We start from the raw sequence: 20,122 nt of genomic DNA, 5'->3' as shown, positions 1-20,122 counted from the left end.
TGCAAATGTTTTATGAGGTAGGAAATGTATTCACCATGTTTGCTACACACTAAGTGCTCTGGTGAACAATGTTGAATATTTTTTTAAAAGTGTTTGTTTACTATGTAAACTGCCTTTGACAAATCCAATCCACCTCAGCCTAAGCGAGTGGATTTTGACAAGGAGGGCCTGACGGACAAACTGTTTCCCAAAGTGTCTGTTCTGCTAAAGAAATAAAAAAATAAAAATAACAAAAAAAAACGGGCTACCTAGGACTCTGACAAACATCCAAAGTGAGAGTGGGTACAGCTATGTACAGTACTCAGCTACTCAGCCTTGCTATTCGCTTCAGCTATCATTGAATCACCTGACCTCAAAAAGACGACTAGAGCTCCAGGAAGCAGGAGGCACATAGTGCTTCCAAGGCACCAATTTAGGTCAAGGGATGTGCATTTAGCAGTTTGTTTTTTCCAGGGTTTTGTGTTTGCTGGACAAACAGCTCCTGTTCATTTGTACTGGGGGGGACAACAAATTTTGCATGTTTTCTGTGACTCTAACCTCACTATGGCGCATTCCTCTTTTGGTAACTCCAGTGATGCCATTAAGGCTGTGAGAAACACACATGTACAATATCAATCACAGCAGGTATACATTATTCAATGAGAAACTTGGCACTCGGTTCAAATATTTGTTCGGGCAGGGAGGACCAGATCTGAGGACAGAGCGTGGGAGAGGACTCTGACAGCAGAAGAGTCACCACCTCACAGTTGAGCAATAAATGCAGAGTATTTTCCAATCACTGCACTGTCAGAAAGAGAATTAAATCCCTCACTAAGTCAGTAGCTAAGCATGCTGTACAGACATTAGCTTTCTTTTCAAATATGTGTAAATAGCTCTGCTCTGTCGAAGCTGATGGATCTGATAGTGTGGTAGTACATCTCAGAGAGCTTGGTACTATTTGAAGCTAGTCACGATGACCTGGGTACTCTTCATATCTGTCGAGTGTATCTATAGCAGCAGAATTTACAGTGCACTCAAGTCGTGATGGGGCTTGCACTAAGCCGCAAGCACACAGACATACAAGAGGCCCGTTAAGTGGTTGTAAAAAGCAGTTTCACTTTGGGTTGATGTTTGTTGAGAATCACTGTGGAAGTCCTTCATATAGTTATGATATTACATAAGGACTTTTTAGATGAATGGTTTTAACAAGTGCCAGCACTGGAGATGGACTAGTGAGAAAAAGAGCTGGTGCATCTAAAACGCTCCCAGATGTGATTAGATCATTAGAGACAAGGCGAGGGTTATCATATATCTACATACTGGGGAGCCAGTCACTTTATTCCCAATCCTTAAAGCGCGCTCACTATGTTTCTTGTCTAGCACGAAAACATCAAAGGCTCACACCTAAAGAGCCAAAAGCATTTGTTCTGTCACTGAGAGATACAGAGGAGAATTGTGAGAGGATTAAAAACTTAGCAGAGTCATAGAGAGAAACAATGTCCCGCTGATAGCATACATTATGTCTAGCCTGAAAGACATGTGCCGGGGAGAGACAATTGGGAAGACATGCAAGGTCTGCACGGGGGAACGGTGCAGCTGACACTGTTGCTGGGAGAGAGAAGGAAAGGAATAAGCCAAAGCCACAGGACCAGGAGGGTGGGATATTAATCCCTTCACTGCTGCTGCTAAATTGAAAACTTGGCAGCAACTAGAACATCAGTATAGCACTACACACCCTTATTCAATCCTCTGGAAAAGTGTGAAATGGAGATACGCTGCAATACTTTAGAAGCCCCCTTTTTCATGAAGGTGTGATCACTGTGAAAACAGAGGTTTGGTTTCTCGTTCTGCGTAGCTGTTAAACAAAAAAAAAAAGAAGAGTCTACTGTCTGCCTGTTTGGATGTGGATAAAGACAAATGCAGAGGCTGAATTTGTAACAATTTGTTTCAGGAAACAGTTCACTGTTCCAAAGCCCTCTGTGGACATTTTAACATGGTGCTCCAAGAGCTCACAGCTGTAGAGCATTTGAGCAGAGTGACGGCTTCCAAAAGCTGCCTAATCATCACAGACCATCTGGAAAACAACTGGGCCGTGCACTGTCCACTGGACTGAGGTAGACAGACAAGAGAAACAGATAGAGGGAAAGAAATGGTTAGAGTGAGAAGGTGTATCATTGCCTGGGAATAATACGACAGCTGCACCAATATTTGGAGGTTAAGAGACATCCATTACCCAGATGACAGAACAGATATTATGGATCTAAAAAACAACTGGATTTCATCTGCCAAAAAAAGGTTGCTTTCCACCGTATAATCACATAAACTCAACTAAACAGTCGTGCTAGATGGGTATTTAGATTTGACATCAGAAGAGAGCAGTGCAATCTAATGCAATCTGATACAACAGCTCTGCCATAAATTCTACTTTAACTGAACTTATACATTTTCAGTTTTTGTTGACATGGTCAGAAAGATGATAATTCTACTTTATATTTATTATTGAGGTTGTAGCGGGTGGTGGTGGTGTACTGAAGTGCATCATATTGAAAAGAGTTCCTAATATTTTGCCCCCCTCATGTATGTTAATGGAATGGACAAAATATTAGGAACACCATTCAATGTAATGCACTCCAGTAAATCCCGACCACCCACTACGACCTAAGTAATAAACATGAAGTAGAATTATCACCTTTATAAAAATGTCAACAAAAACTGAAAATGTATAAGCTTCATAAAAGTAGAATTTATGGCAGAGCTGTTGTATTGGATTGCATTAGACATGTATATACATATATATTAGGGCTGTGAGATATGACAGTATATATATCGTGTGACAAGAGAAAACGTCTATCGTTTCATATTTTGCTCTATCATTTATATCATTGTGACGCAAATCACACTCTTTACGGCAATATTTTTTGTCATTTGGAGTCTGTCCATCTTTTGCGTGGATTACATTGATAAATTACTCTTCTTGGCTTTTTACTCGCAAAGCTTTTATTGCACTTACAGTAACATAATGAGTTTATTTGTCGTCAGCTCTCCACCGCTGTCTGTCTCTACTCTGTTGCGCTGCACACACCTGGAAGGCTCAGCCTCGCAGTGCTGAGAAAGAGCAGAGAAGCAGCAAGACGGCAACTATAAATGACAGCAAAACGCAGTAGAGACTTTATTTGTGTTATTTACCAAATTTATGCGCACTCTTTTAATTTCAGCTCAGAGTGAGAGTCCCTGCTGCGTTTTGCTGTCATTTATGGTCGGACTACTCTCCTCTGCTCTCTATAGCCCCTTAGCCGGTACTCAGACCAAACCAGATGGTGCAACGTACATCTGCAGGGTTGAGCGGAGGTGTGTGGGGGTGTGGGTGTGTTTGTTCTTTAGAATGTAACCGCTGTGAAACAATCAGAAAATAACATTTTATTGATCTGATTCACCGGCTTCCTCACTACCGGCGCTCCCTCTTTATTCACTCTCTAGCTCACTTGACCACAGCTGCTCTCTCTCTCTTTTTCGCTCGTCTTTTTTAAAGTCGGGAAGCCGATAGAAAAGTCTGACTTAACTTTTGATGTTATCAAACGAGGAGAAATGTCCTCCCCTCGCCCTTGTAACGTCTTAGTCTTCCCTCACGGCAGAGTTTACAGCTCTGACCAGTCTGATCTTCGTCACGCCTTTGAATCTGGAACACCTGTATGCTGTAAAAGCACATGCGGAGGCGACTTTATGCTGGCGAGGGAAAACGGAGGGGACGGACCAACTATTTATTCATTAAATTAAAATGTGCTATGTCGGGATAGGTATTGTTATCAGGATATGAAATGACCTATATCGGGATATGAGATTTTGGTCATATCGCCCAGCCCTAACATATACACATATATATATATATATAAATAAATAGGCTGGCTCACCAAATTCTCTGTTGCAGATCTAGGTGTGTGGAATAATAGTAGACGAACAACTTGACCCCTATGAAGGCAGCTGTCCCTGGATTCAACCCAACACAACATCAGCAAAGGACAGCTCATTGCAGATTACTACAGGGATTACTCAAGTTCAACAGCTCTCTCAGCATTAAATCAAAGACACCACACAACTAAGAGGCTTTAGAGCCTGTAGTCTAAATGCTCCCCTACTAAGCCCAAGAGGTAGGCCTGCATTCAATCAACAAACTCTATACCATTGGGGATATATTCATTAATACTGGACATTAAAAGATAAGGCCAGCAATTTTCTGTATTTTTATTATTGTCAGCAAATCAAATGTGTTAGTTTGTTTAGAAACAGCTCCAAAGAGTAATAACATAAATAAATTAGTTTGTGGTGATACATATCACAACTTCTTGACTTTGTACTAAAGTTCTTTGAGAAATTTACAAAGTAGTCCAAAGTCAAAAGGTTGTGATATGTAGCACAACAAGCTAGCAAAGCTCTGTAAACAGATCCACATTCCTGTGCATGTACAGTGGTGTCTGCCGTACACGGAATTACTACTGTTATTTGTCTTAGGAGCCATTTATAAACAAACTACCGTAACCGCAGTGTCACCCAGTGCAACGGTGAGGCTCACTGACATGCAAACGTTGCATCCATTCTTAATGTGTTAATAGTTTTTGTAAACAATGGAGGTCTACGGCACAGAGGATATACTAGGCTTTGATGCCCACACAATACTTGTAAATACAATGAGCTCACTGTTGGTTTGGCTTTGCATATGAGATATGTTAACAATAAGCAATAAAATAAAATCAGTAAAATTGCCTTGACCTTTAAACACTGTATAGAGTTCATATTTAAGAACAAGCGCATTAGAAAAACAAGTTGTAAAATAATAACAGATTGTGATGACCAGCCAGGCTCATGTGCACTCTAACAGTCTGGTAACTGAGACCACTGCAGACAAAGAGTCTCTTGATCCTGCTAAAAGCAGCTATGCTTTTAGTTTCTATGTGCACACACACAACAGCCTTGAAAAGATTCCTTCCCATAGGATAAAAGGAGAAAAAAGGAACTATTAGTGCACACGATTTGTAAACAACAAATACGTTACAAAACTCTAACATGAGCAGCCAAGAATACTAAGCAGAGAATAACTTGGCCTGATGTGGATTTTTACTGAGAAACTATCTTAATCAGCACCTGGGGCAGTCACTGACATCAGAAGATCTCTTACACATATGTTCACGCACAGAGCATCCAAACACCCAAACACATACGCTCTTTTCTCCCAGTGCTAGCCAGATGGCAGGGACCCCACAGAGACTGAAATGCGTGAGAGCAGTCTGAGCAGCTCAAAGCCTGCCTAGTTGTCTGTCTGTTCCTCAGTCAGCACCCAGCCTCACAACACAGAGTTATGGAGCCAGAGACAGGGATGATGTACAGCAGATCCAGATCCACTGGTTTCCCTCTTAAATCACATTACACACACAAGTGAGACGCATGAGTACCGAGCATTGACAGACTTAGTGAGTCAGCAGCCACAGCCATCGAAACCTACCCCTGCCAAGGGGGTGAGTGCACGGTCTCTAAGAGATTTGCAGTTTTAATAAGGCACTGTCCCCAGAGTGCAGTTTGTTAATGTTAGCCATGTGTGTGGGAATCTTTTTTAAAAACACACGTGGATGTGGACTTCATAATTATGATTAAAATCCATCCTTCTATTTTCTTTACCACTTATCCTCTACAGGAGCTGGAGCCAATCTCAACTGACATTGGGCAAGAGGCGGGTTAAACCCTGGACACGTTTCCAGTCAGTCACAGGGCTAACATATAGTATAGAGACAGACAACCATTCACACTTTAGCAATTTAGAATCACCAATTAACCTAACATACAATGAGAGGAAGCCGGAGTACCCAGAGAGACACAGAAAGGCCCCAGCCGGCTGGTCAGTTCAAATCCAGAACCTCTTGCTGTCAGGCGACAGTGCTAATCACTGCACCACCATGCCACCCTGATCATGGTTAAAATGATCATCACAATTATTTATAACTCTATATCAAGGCAACTTCCAAAAGACAACATTAACTTTAAACCATTCACCTTTTAATGTTTGTTTATAATCAGTTTAGATTTGCATGATCTCCCTACGTCCACATGGATTTTCTCTGGGTGCTCAAGTTTCCTCCCACATTCAAGAAAAGCAGGCTGAGTGAATTAGAAACTCGTTTTTCCATACAGTAGGTGTGAACGTGGTTGTCTGTCTTTTTGTGTGACAGACTAGATGTCCAGTGTACGCCTTCTCGCCGAATGCAATCTGGGATAGGCCGCAGCAGCAGCTAAATAAAGGGGGCAGTTCCTGGCTCTTCTTGTTATAATAAATCTCTTGAAGTACTTCAGGGTGCTACCAGCCAGGGCACACACGCTGAGGAAGGCAGAGCTGACTGTTGCTAATGATTTAGTAAAAAGGAAATCTAAGGAAAAAAATCTGTGAGTATAGCCCCAGCCACCCAGCACAGGATAAGGTTAATTAGGTTTGATTAAGTCTGTTTCAGCAATGAGAGGTAACTGGCAACATAGTATGAGGCTTAAATGTTGTAGCTGCATTTTGGTCACTGCAGTGAAAACATTTCAGACAATAATACCAGACAATAACAAATATACAGTATATTCTGTACCTGGTTGTCCCCAAATCTCTATGAAGCTATGTGATGCTTATGCTGACTGAAATATTAGGACTTCATATGGCTGAACCATTCAATCTATTCAATGAAAATAAAAATATTCTGGCACGTTTTTGACACATTTGTTGAGAAGAATTCTAAATATTTAGGTTTTTTTTTACTTATGTTTGGCCACACAAGATGTTAATATACCATGAACACTGATTTATAGCATGTAACTGTTGATTGAAACTATGTTTGAGGTGTTCTGATTAGAGCCCAACTGATACTGAATTTTTAGGGCCGATGCCGATACAGATATTAGGGAGTAAAAAAATTCCAATATCGATATATCAGCCAATATATATATATAAAAAAGAAAAAATATCAAATATATGTAAAATGCTGCCTATATAACTTTAAAAAAATATATCAGCGCATATTGGACAACATATACACCAATACTGATATATCCTGAAATATCTGGGATAGGCCAATATTGACTGATAATATCAGCCAAGCGACATATCAGCCAGGCTCTAGTTCTGATATATACATAGACAAATATTTTCTATACTCATTGTATAAAAAGAAATAATCGATATATTGAAAAGTGAGTTACATTATGACGGTTAACTGTGTAGTGACAATGTTCTTGCCTGCAGCTGCAATCATGAAGAGCAGTAAGAGCAGTAAACACTTGTGACTGATCACAGCTTTCTCTTGACTAAGGAGCATTTGATTTGATGCACCATAGGCGGCACTTTAAATGTAGAGTCAATATTTCACCTGGACAGTTAAATCAGACTAAACATGGAGACCAAATTGTGATCACTTAATAAATGATTAAATGTACAGCTCTATCTGGCACTTGACTTTAATTCCGAACCCAAAGACTTGGTCACCTCTCACACACACTCACTACCGTGACTGGATTTTCAGGGTTATATAATCATGTCTGATATAAAGCTTTGCTCACAGATTGAAACTGGGATTATTCCTTAGAGAGAAGGGAGAGCCTTTAAATGTCTGTCTCTGACAGTTATGGAGGTTTCACAGGGACTTCCGCCGTTCTTACCCTGATAGATTCAGATATCAACCATCATTTCTGTCTAGATTCCAGGTAAAGCTACAGACAAAGCCACTACAAACCCACGCAAACTGTAATGAAAGTCAACATGAGCTCATATCTCAGACTGTCCCCCAGCATTGGTGGGGATTTTTATTCACTTTAGCTGATGTCACTCGTGAAAATGAAAACAAATCCCCTACGCTTGAAGTCTGTGACATGCTAATCCATTCTTCAGATCTCTGATAAGATGCCTCATTTTACTTATGCCCTGAAGTGTCAGTGTCTGAAGTCTGTTACTGCAGAAATGAAACTTAGAAAGAGATAAGGCAAGGCAAGAACAGAAAAACTGGTATGGAAAAATGCCACGAAAAGCATTTACTATTCTCGAATAATTTGTAAATAATTTGTTATTATTGCTCATATCTCATTTTGGAATTTAACTATTCAAATGCTACGTAGTGGTGATGTATTTTGGATGGGAGTGTGTTTTGAACTACGATAGCTTCAGAGGCAAACAGTTTCCCAGTTTAAATTATTTTTTCCCATCTGACTGTATATGGCAAACAAGTGCATTCCCCAAAATGTTGGTTTGTTTCTTTAAAGTGGCTATAATCAATATTTTTATGATAACAAAGGATCAAAGGATGTGTAAGAATTACCACTTGACTCTGCTGTTCCCCTCAGCTCGACGGAACATTTTAGCATCTTGCAATTGTTTTAGTTTTATGGCCCACGACTCTACTGTTTTGGTTCATTTTCAACATTCTCACAGCGACGACAGAGGACATAGTGGAGCATTTAGCAGCTAAAGAGACGGATATTTCCCTCAGGAGTTAGCTGAGACCAAAAACAGACCTAAAAGAATAGTGAACATTGGAACACAGCCACCAAGAGGGCAGAAACAAGTGTTCAAATGAATGCTAACGCTGCTCTGTATTTTAACAATATTTCTGAAGTCATATAAAAAAAAAAACTCTTGTGCTTGAACACAGTGGTACACACAGTATGTTGGTGTTTGGCTGTATATCCTTAAGTCCTGAGAGACAAGCCATTGTCTGAGGCAATCTGTGATTACTCACAGTTTTATTGGTAAAGCATATCTGAACAGTAATCAATCAAAGGAAATAATGTAAGTTATGCCTCTGTATGCCAGGATGAGATGAGATACAATTATGTATCAAACTGTTTTGTGTTTTTGTTGTGTTTTTTATCGCAATACGAGTATTCATGACAATCTAGTTGAGTGATAAAGGTGCTGATTTTGGAGGAATATCTCTAACAGGATCGTGGTGAAATTGCATAATCTCTGGGTTCAAAGTTGTGTGTCTTTTAAACAAAAGACTTTATGTGAGTCATTATCATACACACCAGTCACAGGAAATAAAAAGCCTCTGAGAAGTTTTTACCACATTAGTCATTAGGCCCTATGTCAAGCAGAACCACATATAGGTTGTCGATTAAAAAAAAAAACAGAAACAGTAGAGTTGTCAGAAAAGAGTATTTAATTATTTTGTTTTGAATGACAATTACCACAAACTGATTATGGATCCACATGAGAGCGACCCAATATTCCTCCTTTTAAATGTGCAGTCAGCCAATATGAGGTCAAAACCTCGTATATGGCTGGACTGTGCATGGGTGTGCAAAATTGTAGCCGATTCGTTACAGGGATAGTCAGTGATAGTGTCTATAATGTGAATTCCTGGATATTAAATGTTCATCTGGAGGCTGCAGTGGAAATTATAAATGAAAGTTTTGACAGCATTGGGTGCAAATTCAGGAGGCTCAACTCCCTCCAGTTACTGCAGTTACAGCAGGCGCACCTATACTTAACTGATATAACAGCCTACATGAGTCATGTTTTACCTGCAAGACTCGTATTTTGATGGTTGCTCATCGTTTGTGATGTGAAAACGTCAAAAGAAATAAAAAAGTTTGCCTCCTGGTATTTAGTTATAAAATCTAAACGTACCACAGAGTGTCTCTCCTGTCGGCTGCTGACAGCGCTGCCCACCAGAGAGTCGATCACACTGGCTGTAGAGGAGGAGAGGGTAGAGACGCTGGTATGTGTCTGTTTAAACATGAGTTTAGCCGACCTCTCTGCACTTAACACTGGAGCTGAGAACTCGGAGCAGGAAACACCGTCGCTCTGCATCGTGCTGTCCTATATGTTTCCATCACAGTTATGTATGTAGGTCATTTAGAGACAAGACTGTAAAAGTTTGCAGCCTGTCATGTTGTCATGTATATCCAGGGGGGTAATGTCAGTAAATTCGAGTAAAATACAGACTTTGCTTATCCAATGTGAATGCGCTGCACGATACACAGACATCATTAGGGGTGAGGGGTAATTTCTAAACCACAGGGTCCTCATGTAATACTAGTCCCATGCAAATAGGGCTACGAATGGAAGCACTGTAAATGGCCCCTGATGATGTAAATAAAAAACTGTTTGCGCCGATTCATTTTGAGAGAGCAATGGCCAATGGGGAACCTCCAACATTCGGCCAGACAACTAATGATGTAACTTCATCACTCACTCACTCGCTCACTCGCTCACGGACAACTACATGTGCAGGGCTGGCCCCGCTGTTGCGGTCCAGCCAAAAAGAGCCAACAGCTAAACAGAGATCCACTAGAGAGATTTTTTTTCATAATTGGCCAAATTTCAATTGGCATGCTTTCCTCTGTTCTGAGTGATGAATTATGCAGCAGTAGAAGTGAACAGCCTAATGAAAGTGGTGGTTGCAGAGCAGCCTAGCACAATATTTATATTTTATGTTGCACTTTATACTGACGAGCACTCGGAAGCAGCAAATTGCCCTCAAAGGACACTAGGGGTACACAAAATTCACAGTTCAGTATGTACCTCAGTTTTGAGGTCACGGTTGGTACATTTTCAGTACAGAAGAAAAAAAAAAGGTAGAAAATAACATTTTGGTCTTTTATTTTGAAAAAAATGTAAACATCCAACCATGACTCATTGGCCAAAACTATCACTGAAACAGTTTAGTTGTGCTGCAGTGGGAAAGGAAAACAATCTTTCTGTTGAGTCAGGACACCTGCTGACAGCTGTTTTATGCTGATTTATGGTCTAACCGTTTATAAAGTAGTTGAAACGAGCTCCACCTTCAGCAGCTACAACAGTAACATGTTGAGAGGCAATGGTGACCTAAAGGTTAGAGAAGAGAGCTTGTGACCAGAATGTCGCAGGTTCAATCCCCAAACCGACAGGATAAATCTGGGTAGGGAAAGTGAAAAAGTAGCGCTTGCCCCTCCATCATTACCAACACTGAGGTGCCCTTGAGCAAGGCCATTAACTCAGAGATCAGAGTGTGTTTATACTGGACAGCTTACAGGTATGAATGTGTAACTGTGTGAATGTGATCAGGGCGTTCCTGAAAAAGAGAGCATTGCTCTCAGAGAAACTCCTCTGAATAGATAAAGGTAAAAAAAAAAACATACTGCTCACACACTGATGCTTCAGTATTAATGATGTCATATTATATATCAGTCAGAGGGACCAAACGACTACATTTAATTTCATACTTTCTATACTTAACATTTTTCTCTCTCAGAACTGATTCTTACGACAAGATGTCTGACCACGTCAGAAATCAAATGTTTTTATCGTTGTTCTGAGCAGTTTCACTCAAAGGTGGAGTGAGAAGCCAACCGTCATAGAGAAGGGAGGGGGACGGGGAGACATTTCACTACAGAGATAACGGAGCATTTTTTAATAATAGTGTTGCACTCAGTCAGTTTTATGGGTCTCTCGTTTCTCATTCTGACAGCAGCGACATACAGGGTAACCAGGGAAACCAGGCTACCTTGGCTAAGTTTATCCATGAACATGCTACAACTAAGTGGTGCACTGCCAAAACGTTATGGGTGGAACTCACGCTTTAAAATTACTGTTCCGCACATCAGAGTAAATGGATTATTAAACTATTTTGTATTTTACTCCTTAAGGACACCAACAAAATGCCATCAAATGAAACATTAAAAATATGGAACGCAATAAAATTAGACTGCGCGATAGCACTATGAGCGTCCACTGTCTGAGCCTCCTACTGTACGTACTTATTAGCCTTCAAAACAAGATGTCAGTTACTGTATCTCATTGTGTAACCTACAGCAATTAGCACCGACTACAGCAGTTAGTTTTTTTCCCTCCTTTCCCACACAGGATAAATGAGACAAGAATAGAGAACAAAGACAGGGAGCTGGCAGGAGTTCTGCACCTGTCTTTTCATGAACATAATTGCTGTAAACACTTCCTGCATGCATGAGGCAACCAACTCATAATTAAGGTCATCACTCTCCTACGATAATATTAGGCCTTTTGCACCAGTCAAACTGAGTGCACCTCATTTATCCCGATAAACACCTCTGAAAGGTTTTCACGGGTCAAGAATCCTCATTAGCAGACTTTGACAAACATTTTGACAAATTGCTGGTTAAATTGCCCAAATTATGTCCTCCATTCTGCACAATATGAGGCAGAGGTTAAAATACAGGATTATGTAGTACAGGGATAAAATGGAAAACACAAATCTTCCAGATGGTACCGTCTCATCAAATGCTGTTTATGGCACAAACAAGAGCACGCTGAACAGATATTGGACTCTGGGTTGCCGTAGAATTCGCTAGTAGACCCAAGAGAGGGATACGGAGAAAATGTTATGAAAATCAAATGAACAATGGCTTTACTCTCTTTATAGTATGCTACAGAGAGCATATGTTGCATGTAGTATTCTGTAAGAGCATAACATCTTTGACATCAGAGACAGCTCTGGATCCTTGTATCTAAGTGTAGTTCAATACGTCTCCCAGCTCCTAACTGTACACACAGGGCACAAAGTAACACACAGGTTAAAGGTAGCCTGTGTAGTTTTTTTACTTCCAGTAGCGGAGGAGTGGTGGAGCAGTTTTATTTTATGAGTGGTTCCCAGATTTGTTTGTCTCGTGCATATGTACGAGGACAAACATGGATGATACGTACACAGTCTTGCCAGTGGTCTCACACTATTCCACTGATTGACAGGTCGTGGTAATACACCAGGCAACAATACACCAGTAAAGACAGTGATGAAGAAACCTGCTAGCTAGTAAACATGGATATTAACAACACTGGTTTCATAATGTGAGAAGAAAGTGTCTGTGACTCTGCTGTGTGGATTATTATTTCAGCTTCTCTTGGAAGTTCTGTATTTTCTGATTTATCGCCAGGTTCAGCAGCTGAGACAGGGCCAAATGCCACTGGCTTAAAAACTTGAATGCATTAGGACTAATGGGTGGATGCTATTGACCCGTTCCTCTGTCCTCAATGAGCCACAGCAGATGGGAAGACACAGAGATACTGCATGTCTTAATGTGATGGATGTATGTCCTCATGTCTAAAACAAACAAGCACAGCTGAGAAATAATAAGACTTAGTTCAATGTGTTAATAGTATGCTAATATTTACTAATTAGCACTAGACATAAAGTACAGCTCTGGCTGACAAGTCATTAGTTTTTCAGGTATTTGGTCATAAAAGACAAATCAAAAAAATTCCAGATGAAGGTTCAGGGTCACAATGCACTGTCTTCACTTATACAGGTACATGCCTGCCAAATTAAGAAGCTAATAGTTGGCAGATTTACACCTCCTCATGATCTCATTCTCTGTTAGCGGGGGAGCGAGCACTGGCCAGTTGACACATAGTTCCCCACATCGAAATGAGCCAACAATCCAGAAACTCAAAGGAGATCAGTCTGCTCAGTTTGAAGAGAGCAGTAAGCCATGACTGATTTAATTAACATCTGCACTGACCTTCATCCATTCAAAACTCATAGTACCAAAAATAATATCAAATCCCGGGATGGACCGTGTCTCTAGTCTACACTATCACACCAGTGACCTGCACCCATCCTCCCAAACACATCCCTTCAGAGGACAGTCTACGTCAGCACAATCTGCTGCTTGATGCTCACACTGTGTAACCCGATGGTATCAGCCAAGCCACACAGCCAGCATGTGAATGGGCCAGATCTTTTCACAGGCTCATAAAAAGCTCTAGTTGCAGAAATGAATTAATGATACAGTCTGAAAACAAATGAGTTGGGTGTCTGATTTTGGTTAAAAATATTTGATAATTGTTCATGTGCATTAAAAAAAGGAAAAAATATAAATCTAAACACACTTGAATTTATGATTAAGTAATGATATCTTACTGTAAAACATAAGGCATAGACTTATCCAGCTGTCATCAGGCTAATGGTTTTGGACAGTTTTCAGAGGCTTTTATTGGCTGCCTTTCATAAAGACTCAAAATGTCCCGAGTACTATCCAAGTCACTCATCACATAAACCTGTCAACAGATCTCTATGTCAAAACAATGAGTCACTATGGAATTAACAGCCATGGTTTTATACAACCCAATTACTCAAGCTTAAGCACATCTAATATATAGCTTCAGCACTACAGGCTTATACATTGATCTTGTGCCGTAGCCTGACCAACCAGCTTTATGACAGCGGCATACTGTTTAATATTTCTGACCATATAACTAGAATTCTAAACGCTTCTGTGAAATAAAACAACAAAGCAGAATCTCTTGGACCAGTCCCTGTAAACAGTAAATGTGTCTCACTAAAAGAGTCCACAGAAGGCAGCCTTTGGCAGCCTCGGTCACATCCAGGCTAATTATCTGCATTTCACCCACAGAATCTGCATCAACTTCCTTTCAACCTAAACAGTGCAGTCTACCTCATAAGCAGGCATACAGTATGTTTTATGCTTACAGGGATTTTCTTTAGGCTCGCTAAAAAATTAGCTGTGATATGTAACACTTAGTAACACGTTCAATTAGTTCCTTTAATGTAGTGCAAAAAAATTTATGAAATGACAGACATAATGGGTATCAGGGATGAGTACTGAGAACCGGTACTACATTGGTACCAGTTCCTGACTGGTCAGTACCAAAATATTGATAAGCTCCTGAACAAACGGTGCTGCTATCGGTATTTAACCGTCTTCTAATGATGACAAAGCTGCAAGCATCAGGTGATTACATTTGACGTTGCATAACTGCGCGTTTACATTTTGTGCTCTCCAGTGATGGGTGACAGGGCAAAACCTTCACAAGTGCGGGCTCACTTTACTAAATTTAATGAAAATGCAGATAAATGCAATATACGTAAAAAGGTAGTTGCGTGTAAAGGCGGTAACACCAGCAACCTCGTGAAACACTTACAAATACAACATTATATAAATCTGAAGCAACGCAGCGTGTTTGACTGCTTTAGCAAAAAAAATGTAGACTACTAAATGCTAAATGTAGTCTAACTTTTCAGCTTAGTTTGTATCTTAAAATCTTGTAAACTTTACTACTGGCTGAGACAACAGCCCCACTCTTCAAACCAGCTCCTCCTCTGTCTACCAGCAGTACCAGCAGGCAGTGAATCACATCAGCAGCAGTGGGAGGAGGACAGAGGACAGGAGGAAAGACTGATACTGACTGATGTCTGTGTTCCTCATTCTTAGTAAACTTCATACAGTATTTTGTTAGATTCATTTCCAGTGAGATATTATTGTGACATTGCTATTGTGAACATTACTGTTGCTGCTCTAGAAAAATATTCAGCTATACTTAAAATATAAATAATTTCTAAACCTGTTCTGAATTTATTCCTTTTAAAAATAATATATTTTTAAAAAAGTAATTCTTGAGTAATGAAAAAGAACCGATAAGAATATCAATAAAGAACTGGACCCATAAGGAGTATTGATAAGAGTTGTAATATCAATAAAATCCTAATGATACCCGTCCCTACTGGGTAACAAATGACAGAAATCCACACTTTGCTTATACACCACAGAGGTGCAGTCTGTCAGATATCTTACACCACTAAAGGGTGTTGTGTGAGTGTTGTTTTTGGTTACTGATACATGTGAATAAAGCATTCACAGTGCATCTGCTAATATATGGTCGCTGCAAATTGTGCTATTCAGTTTGTCACATAGGCTAATCAATAAGCCTTCTTTTGCATTAAAGATGACTAAGGCAGACGTGACACATTTGAAACGCGTGTAATTATACAAAATTAGGTGTCAGCAACTGAGCTAATACAGTTATATATATAGATCATATAGATAATGTATTTATTATTCAGGGAGAAATATACTGTTGTGAAATGATTATATGATATAAACTAGACGTAGCCCCTTAATCAAAGTCTAGCGAACATTATAATGTCCTTGGGCTCTGCCAGAATTATAGTGATCGACTAATGCATGTGGTTCCCAAGTCTGTTTTGCAGTGAGAAACTAGTGATAACATACTGTGAATATAAAATGACTGCCTTTCAGTTGGACTGCCTGGCAACCTGCCACTTGAAGCTCCTCAAATTCATGAGGAAGTCAAAGAAAGAGAGGGGATTCAGTGAGGATAATAAGGCATAATATCCTAAATTCATAGCCGGCATATTGTCTTCAATCATACAGAAGCATTCCTGTGTTGTGGCGGAGAGATTCATCCGCAGTTTAAAAAATATTTATACCCGCTGTGTGAGAGGAGTATTGCATTAGGAAATGCAACATAACAAAATGTTTCTCCTTGAATTTAAAATATTCTTAGCAGCAACAGATGATGAATCAGTGCAGTCTGAATGACAGCCCTTGTGATGTCTTTTGATTAGTCATATGTATCAGGCTACGAAGGAGGCGAGACTGGAAAATGTGAACTATACTGTAATTCAAAGACTATGTAACACAGCCAGCTACTAATGTAATTCATGTATATCATGATCTTCAAACAGAGAGGGGCAAAAACTGAGGAAACCAACGTTGTTTCAGTGGACATGGAGGATATATCACATTTTCTCCTGCCCACACAGCCACAACCAATAAGCATACTGGGGCATATGAGGTTCAAACAAAATCAATGTAAGGGGACTTAAATAATACAAAATATTTCCAAATTCCTGTAATACTTTAGCTTGGCATTAACCTCAAATATATTTTCCAGCATCTACTTAAGACAAGTGTCATTTCAAACTGTGAGTACACCATATAAACCCAAACAGTCGGGATAAATGTCAGAAAAAGAGAACACATTATACTTTGGCTCAACTCTCCAAGTAGGCTCAAGCTTTGAGCAGGGTAAGTCTGAATACATAAAAACAGCTCACAAGAAGACAGTCACCACACTTTGCCCGTGTCTCATGTATTTGCACAACGTTCCTGTGTAATCATTAACTTTTGTGATAGGCCTCCGCTACACAGAAATAGGGAGTAAAGGTTCCATATTCACAGCCATGCGTTTACCTCTAGTACACAGCATGTGTTCAGGAGTAGCAGGGCATTTGAATGAGCCCCCTTTTTTTTTATTTGAGGGGATAAAACTGGAAATAAATTCTTGTTGATAGTGAAAGCAAGCTTCAATTATGGTTACACGCGAAGAGGAAGTGGTTTGAATTCAATATGGCATCTTTTAAATATGGTAAGCAAGTTCTGGAGTAATGATGGGCGTGTGTCTTGTGGAGGGATGCCGTTAAACTCACTTGATAAAGCACCGCGCTCCCTCGAAAGTATATCCTTCTTCCCATCCAGTGGGTAGGTCTGTGAAAGAGGGACAAAACATTTGAACACACACTCCTGGAACACACACGTTGTATCAGTTTACTAGATAAGGAGCGCTATGCCTCCCCAGCTGTCACTGTCCCAGCTGTATACAAGATGCAGAACCGCAACAATTAGTCGACTGAACAATTATTTGTTGAGAAAGAAAGAAAATCGATTTACTGTTTCTAGCTTTTCATATATAAACATGAAATATCTCTGTGTTTTGGACTGTTGTACAAATTAAGCTATTTGAAGACATTACTCTTCAGGCAACAACTTATGATTATTTTTATTATTGATTAATCTGTCAGTTATTTTGCTCAATCAATTAATCGTTTGGTCTATAAAATGTAGGAAAATAGTAAAAAAAAACCTCCACTACACATTCCTAAAGCCCAACAGTGGTGGAAAAAGTATTCAGATACTTTACTTCAGTAAAAGTACCAATACAACAAGGAAAAATACTCCATTACAAGTAAAAGTCCTGCATGAAAAATCCTACTTACATGAAAGTACACAAGTATTATCGGCTTGATGTACTTACAGTATTGCAGGAAAAGTAGCGTTTGGTCCTTCTGACTGATATATTATTATATATGATATCATTAGATTATTAATATTGAAGCATCAGTGTGTCACCAGCATGTTACTGTTGCAACTGCTGGAGGTGGAGCAGTTAGCTAGTTTAGTCCAGTAGTTCCCAACCTAGGGGTTGGGCCCCTCCAAAGGGTCACCAGATAAATCTAAGGGGTCCTGAAATGATTAACGAGAGAGGAAAGACGAAAAAACAAAGTTGTGATACACAAATCTGTTCTCAGTTTTTGGACTTTTTTCTTATCTTTGATTTTTGGTGAAATATTGGATGATTTAAGCATTCACTGAAATGAAACCATGAGAGACGTTTAGAGGAAAAAATCACTATTTGGTTGAGCTGTTAACAACTGATAGACATCTGAAATGTGATCTGACTACATGCTGCTTTCTGTAAAACGTCAAAAGCCATAAAGGTTGGAAACTACTGGTTTAATCTTTAACAATGTGTTGACTTTTTACAGCTTGTTATATTATTCATTGTGTCAAATCTTCATCAGAAAAGTAACTAGAGCTGTCAGATAAATGTAGTGGAGTAGAAAGTGCAATATTTCCCTCTGAAATGTAGTAGAGTGGAAGTATGAAGTAGCATCAAATGGAAATACTCAAGTAAAGTACAGGTACCTTAAAATTGTACTTGAAGTACAGTACTTGAGTAAATGTACTGTTACTTTCCACCACTGTAGCCCAATGTGATGTCTTCAAAGTGCTTGTTTGGTCTGACGAGCAGTCCAAAATACAAAGACACTCAATTTACAATTATATAGGGGGGGGGGGAGCAAAACTGAGAAGGTGGAATTTAGTTATATTTGGCATCTTTGCTTGAGGAAGTAATTTAATGATTAATCTATTATCAAAATAGTTGTGATTAATCAACTAATCATTTCAGCTCTTCTCAATTTGGGCTTTGGGGAAACTGTGATGAGCATTTTTTCACTATTTTTGACTAAACAATTAATCAAGAATCGAGAAAATAGTCTGCTGATTACGCCACAATGATAATAATAATAATAACAGCAGTTACAGCCTTAGTGAGATGCAGTGGTCTCTCAATTACATTCGTGGGAAAGCTCTGCAGAGACTTAGTAGACAGTCGCATGGTAACGTCCGCAGCATAAAACATGGCAAAGGAGCTAATTTTACCAAATAACACACTGGGTTTAAGATTGGTAAGAGGTTTTTTTGAAAGGGTGGCGCAGAGGAAGCTAATTTTGTAGATTTACAGCTAACCTTTACCAGCTCTTTAGTCTGTGGCAGCTCTTGATGTATGTTACCTATCAAACTGAAGTTCACTGGTCTCTGGTCAACTAAACATCAACTAAACATATCTTAGCAGCTATAAAGTCAACAGAAACCCTACGTTAATTCAAAGTTTAAAAAAATAATAATTTAGATTCTGGTGGCTGATAGTTAAAGTCGTCGTCTCACAAGTTGACGGTTAGCTAACGTCCACTCTTCGTCCAACTTCACTGAGTGACCAACGTTAAAAGGTTCACGAGGAGGTGGCACGATCCCGGACAGAGGTGGGCACGAGAGGGCTCACTTTTTTTTCACAGCACGAGCGCACAAAAGCCCACTCATGCATTAAGAAACACGGCGTGGATGTCACTGCCTCTCTCCCAGTGTGGGAAGTATCGGCTTGGGGGAAACGGCACAAGGCGACCAACAACACATGACGGGTGGACACGACAGACGTTAAAGATAACAGAGAGAAACTTGACCGCCGTTGAGTGACACCTTACCTGGAGTTTTTCTGTGTCCGGTTATTACCGCTTCGCCACTCACTGGATGCAGCCAGGTTGTACTCTTGGCTTCTTCGCTGTTGAGAGAGGGAATTGTATTCATTATTTACACGGTGACTTTGTTCGAATCAGCAACGGGCAAAAATGTATGGAAAACGCTTTCTTTAAAAAGGGTAATTACTTAACGAAGAAGACGCGTCCATCCCGAGTAACCCCATAACTCCAGGAAGAAGGGAGACAAGAAAGCCACTCGGGTTGTAGATCCGCCGCCATGTCTGGCAATACTGTATGACAATCGCGCGGCTCCGCTCCGCTCTCGCAGGCAGCGCGTACACGGAAACCTTGGCAACGGCGGATGGCTGAGAGGGGCAGCAACTCAGGGGGTAGACAGGTACAGTCAGTTCATTTGTATGGAAGATAATACGTGCTAAATATGTCTACTGGCAGACGTCAAAGTTAGTTTTGTTTTTGGTAAATTGATTTATCAGTGCCCCATAAAAGTTGTTTTCACTGTTTTTTATTGTGGCTGT

The 20,122-nt window shown here is 40.0% G+C and overlaps 1 protein-coding gene across 5 annotated transcripts in view; it reads right to left on the bottom strand.

Annotated features, from left to right (window-relative positions):
• Positions 1-19,865, bottom strand: part of LOC137183241 (pleckstrin homology domain-containing family A member 5-like) — an 86,399-nt gene extending 66,534 nt beyond the window's left edge. For 4 of the 5 annotated variants that reach the window (XM_067590148.1, XM_067590140.1, XM_067590141.1 and 1 more), the window contains exons 1-3: positions 19,774-19,865; positions 19,593-19,669; positions 17,199-17,256 (exon numbers count right to left, since the gene is read on the bottom strand). In XM_067590148.1, the coding sequence (XP_067446249.1) occupies positions 17,199-17,256; positions 19,593-19,669; positions 19,774-19,865 (227 nt within the window). The remainder of the gene's footprint in view (positions 1-17,198; positions 17,257-19,592; positions 19,670-19,773) is intronic. The other variant, XM_067590142.1, reaches the window with a different exon arrangement.
• Positions 19,866-20,122: the final 257 nt, after the last annotated feature.

Source organism: Thunnus thynnus, chromosome 5, assembly GCF_963924715.1.
Source record: "Thunnus thynnus chromosome 5, fThuThy2.1, whole genome shotgun sequence".
Classification (NCBI taxonomy): Eukaryota; Metazoa; Chordata; class Actinopteri; order Scombriformes; family Scombridae; genus Thunnus; species Thunnus thynnus.
Note: the sequence above shows the minus strand (reverse complement) of the source record. Positions and strands in the feature narration are given on the sequence as shown.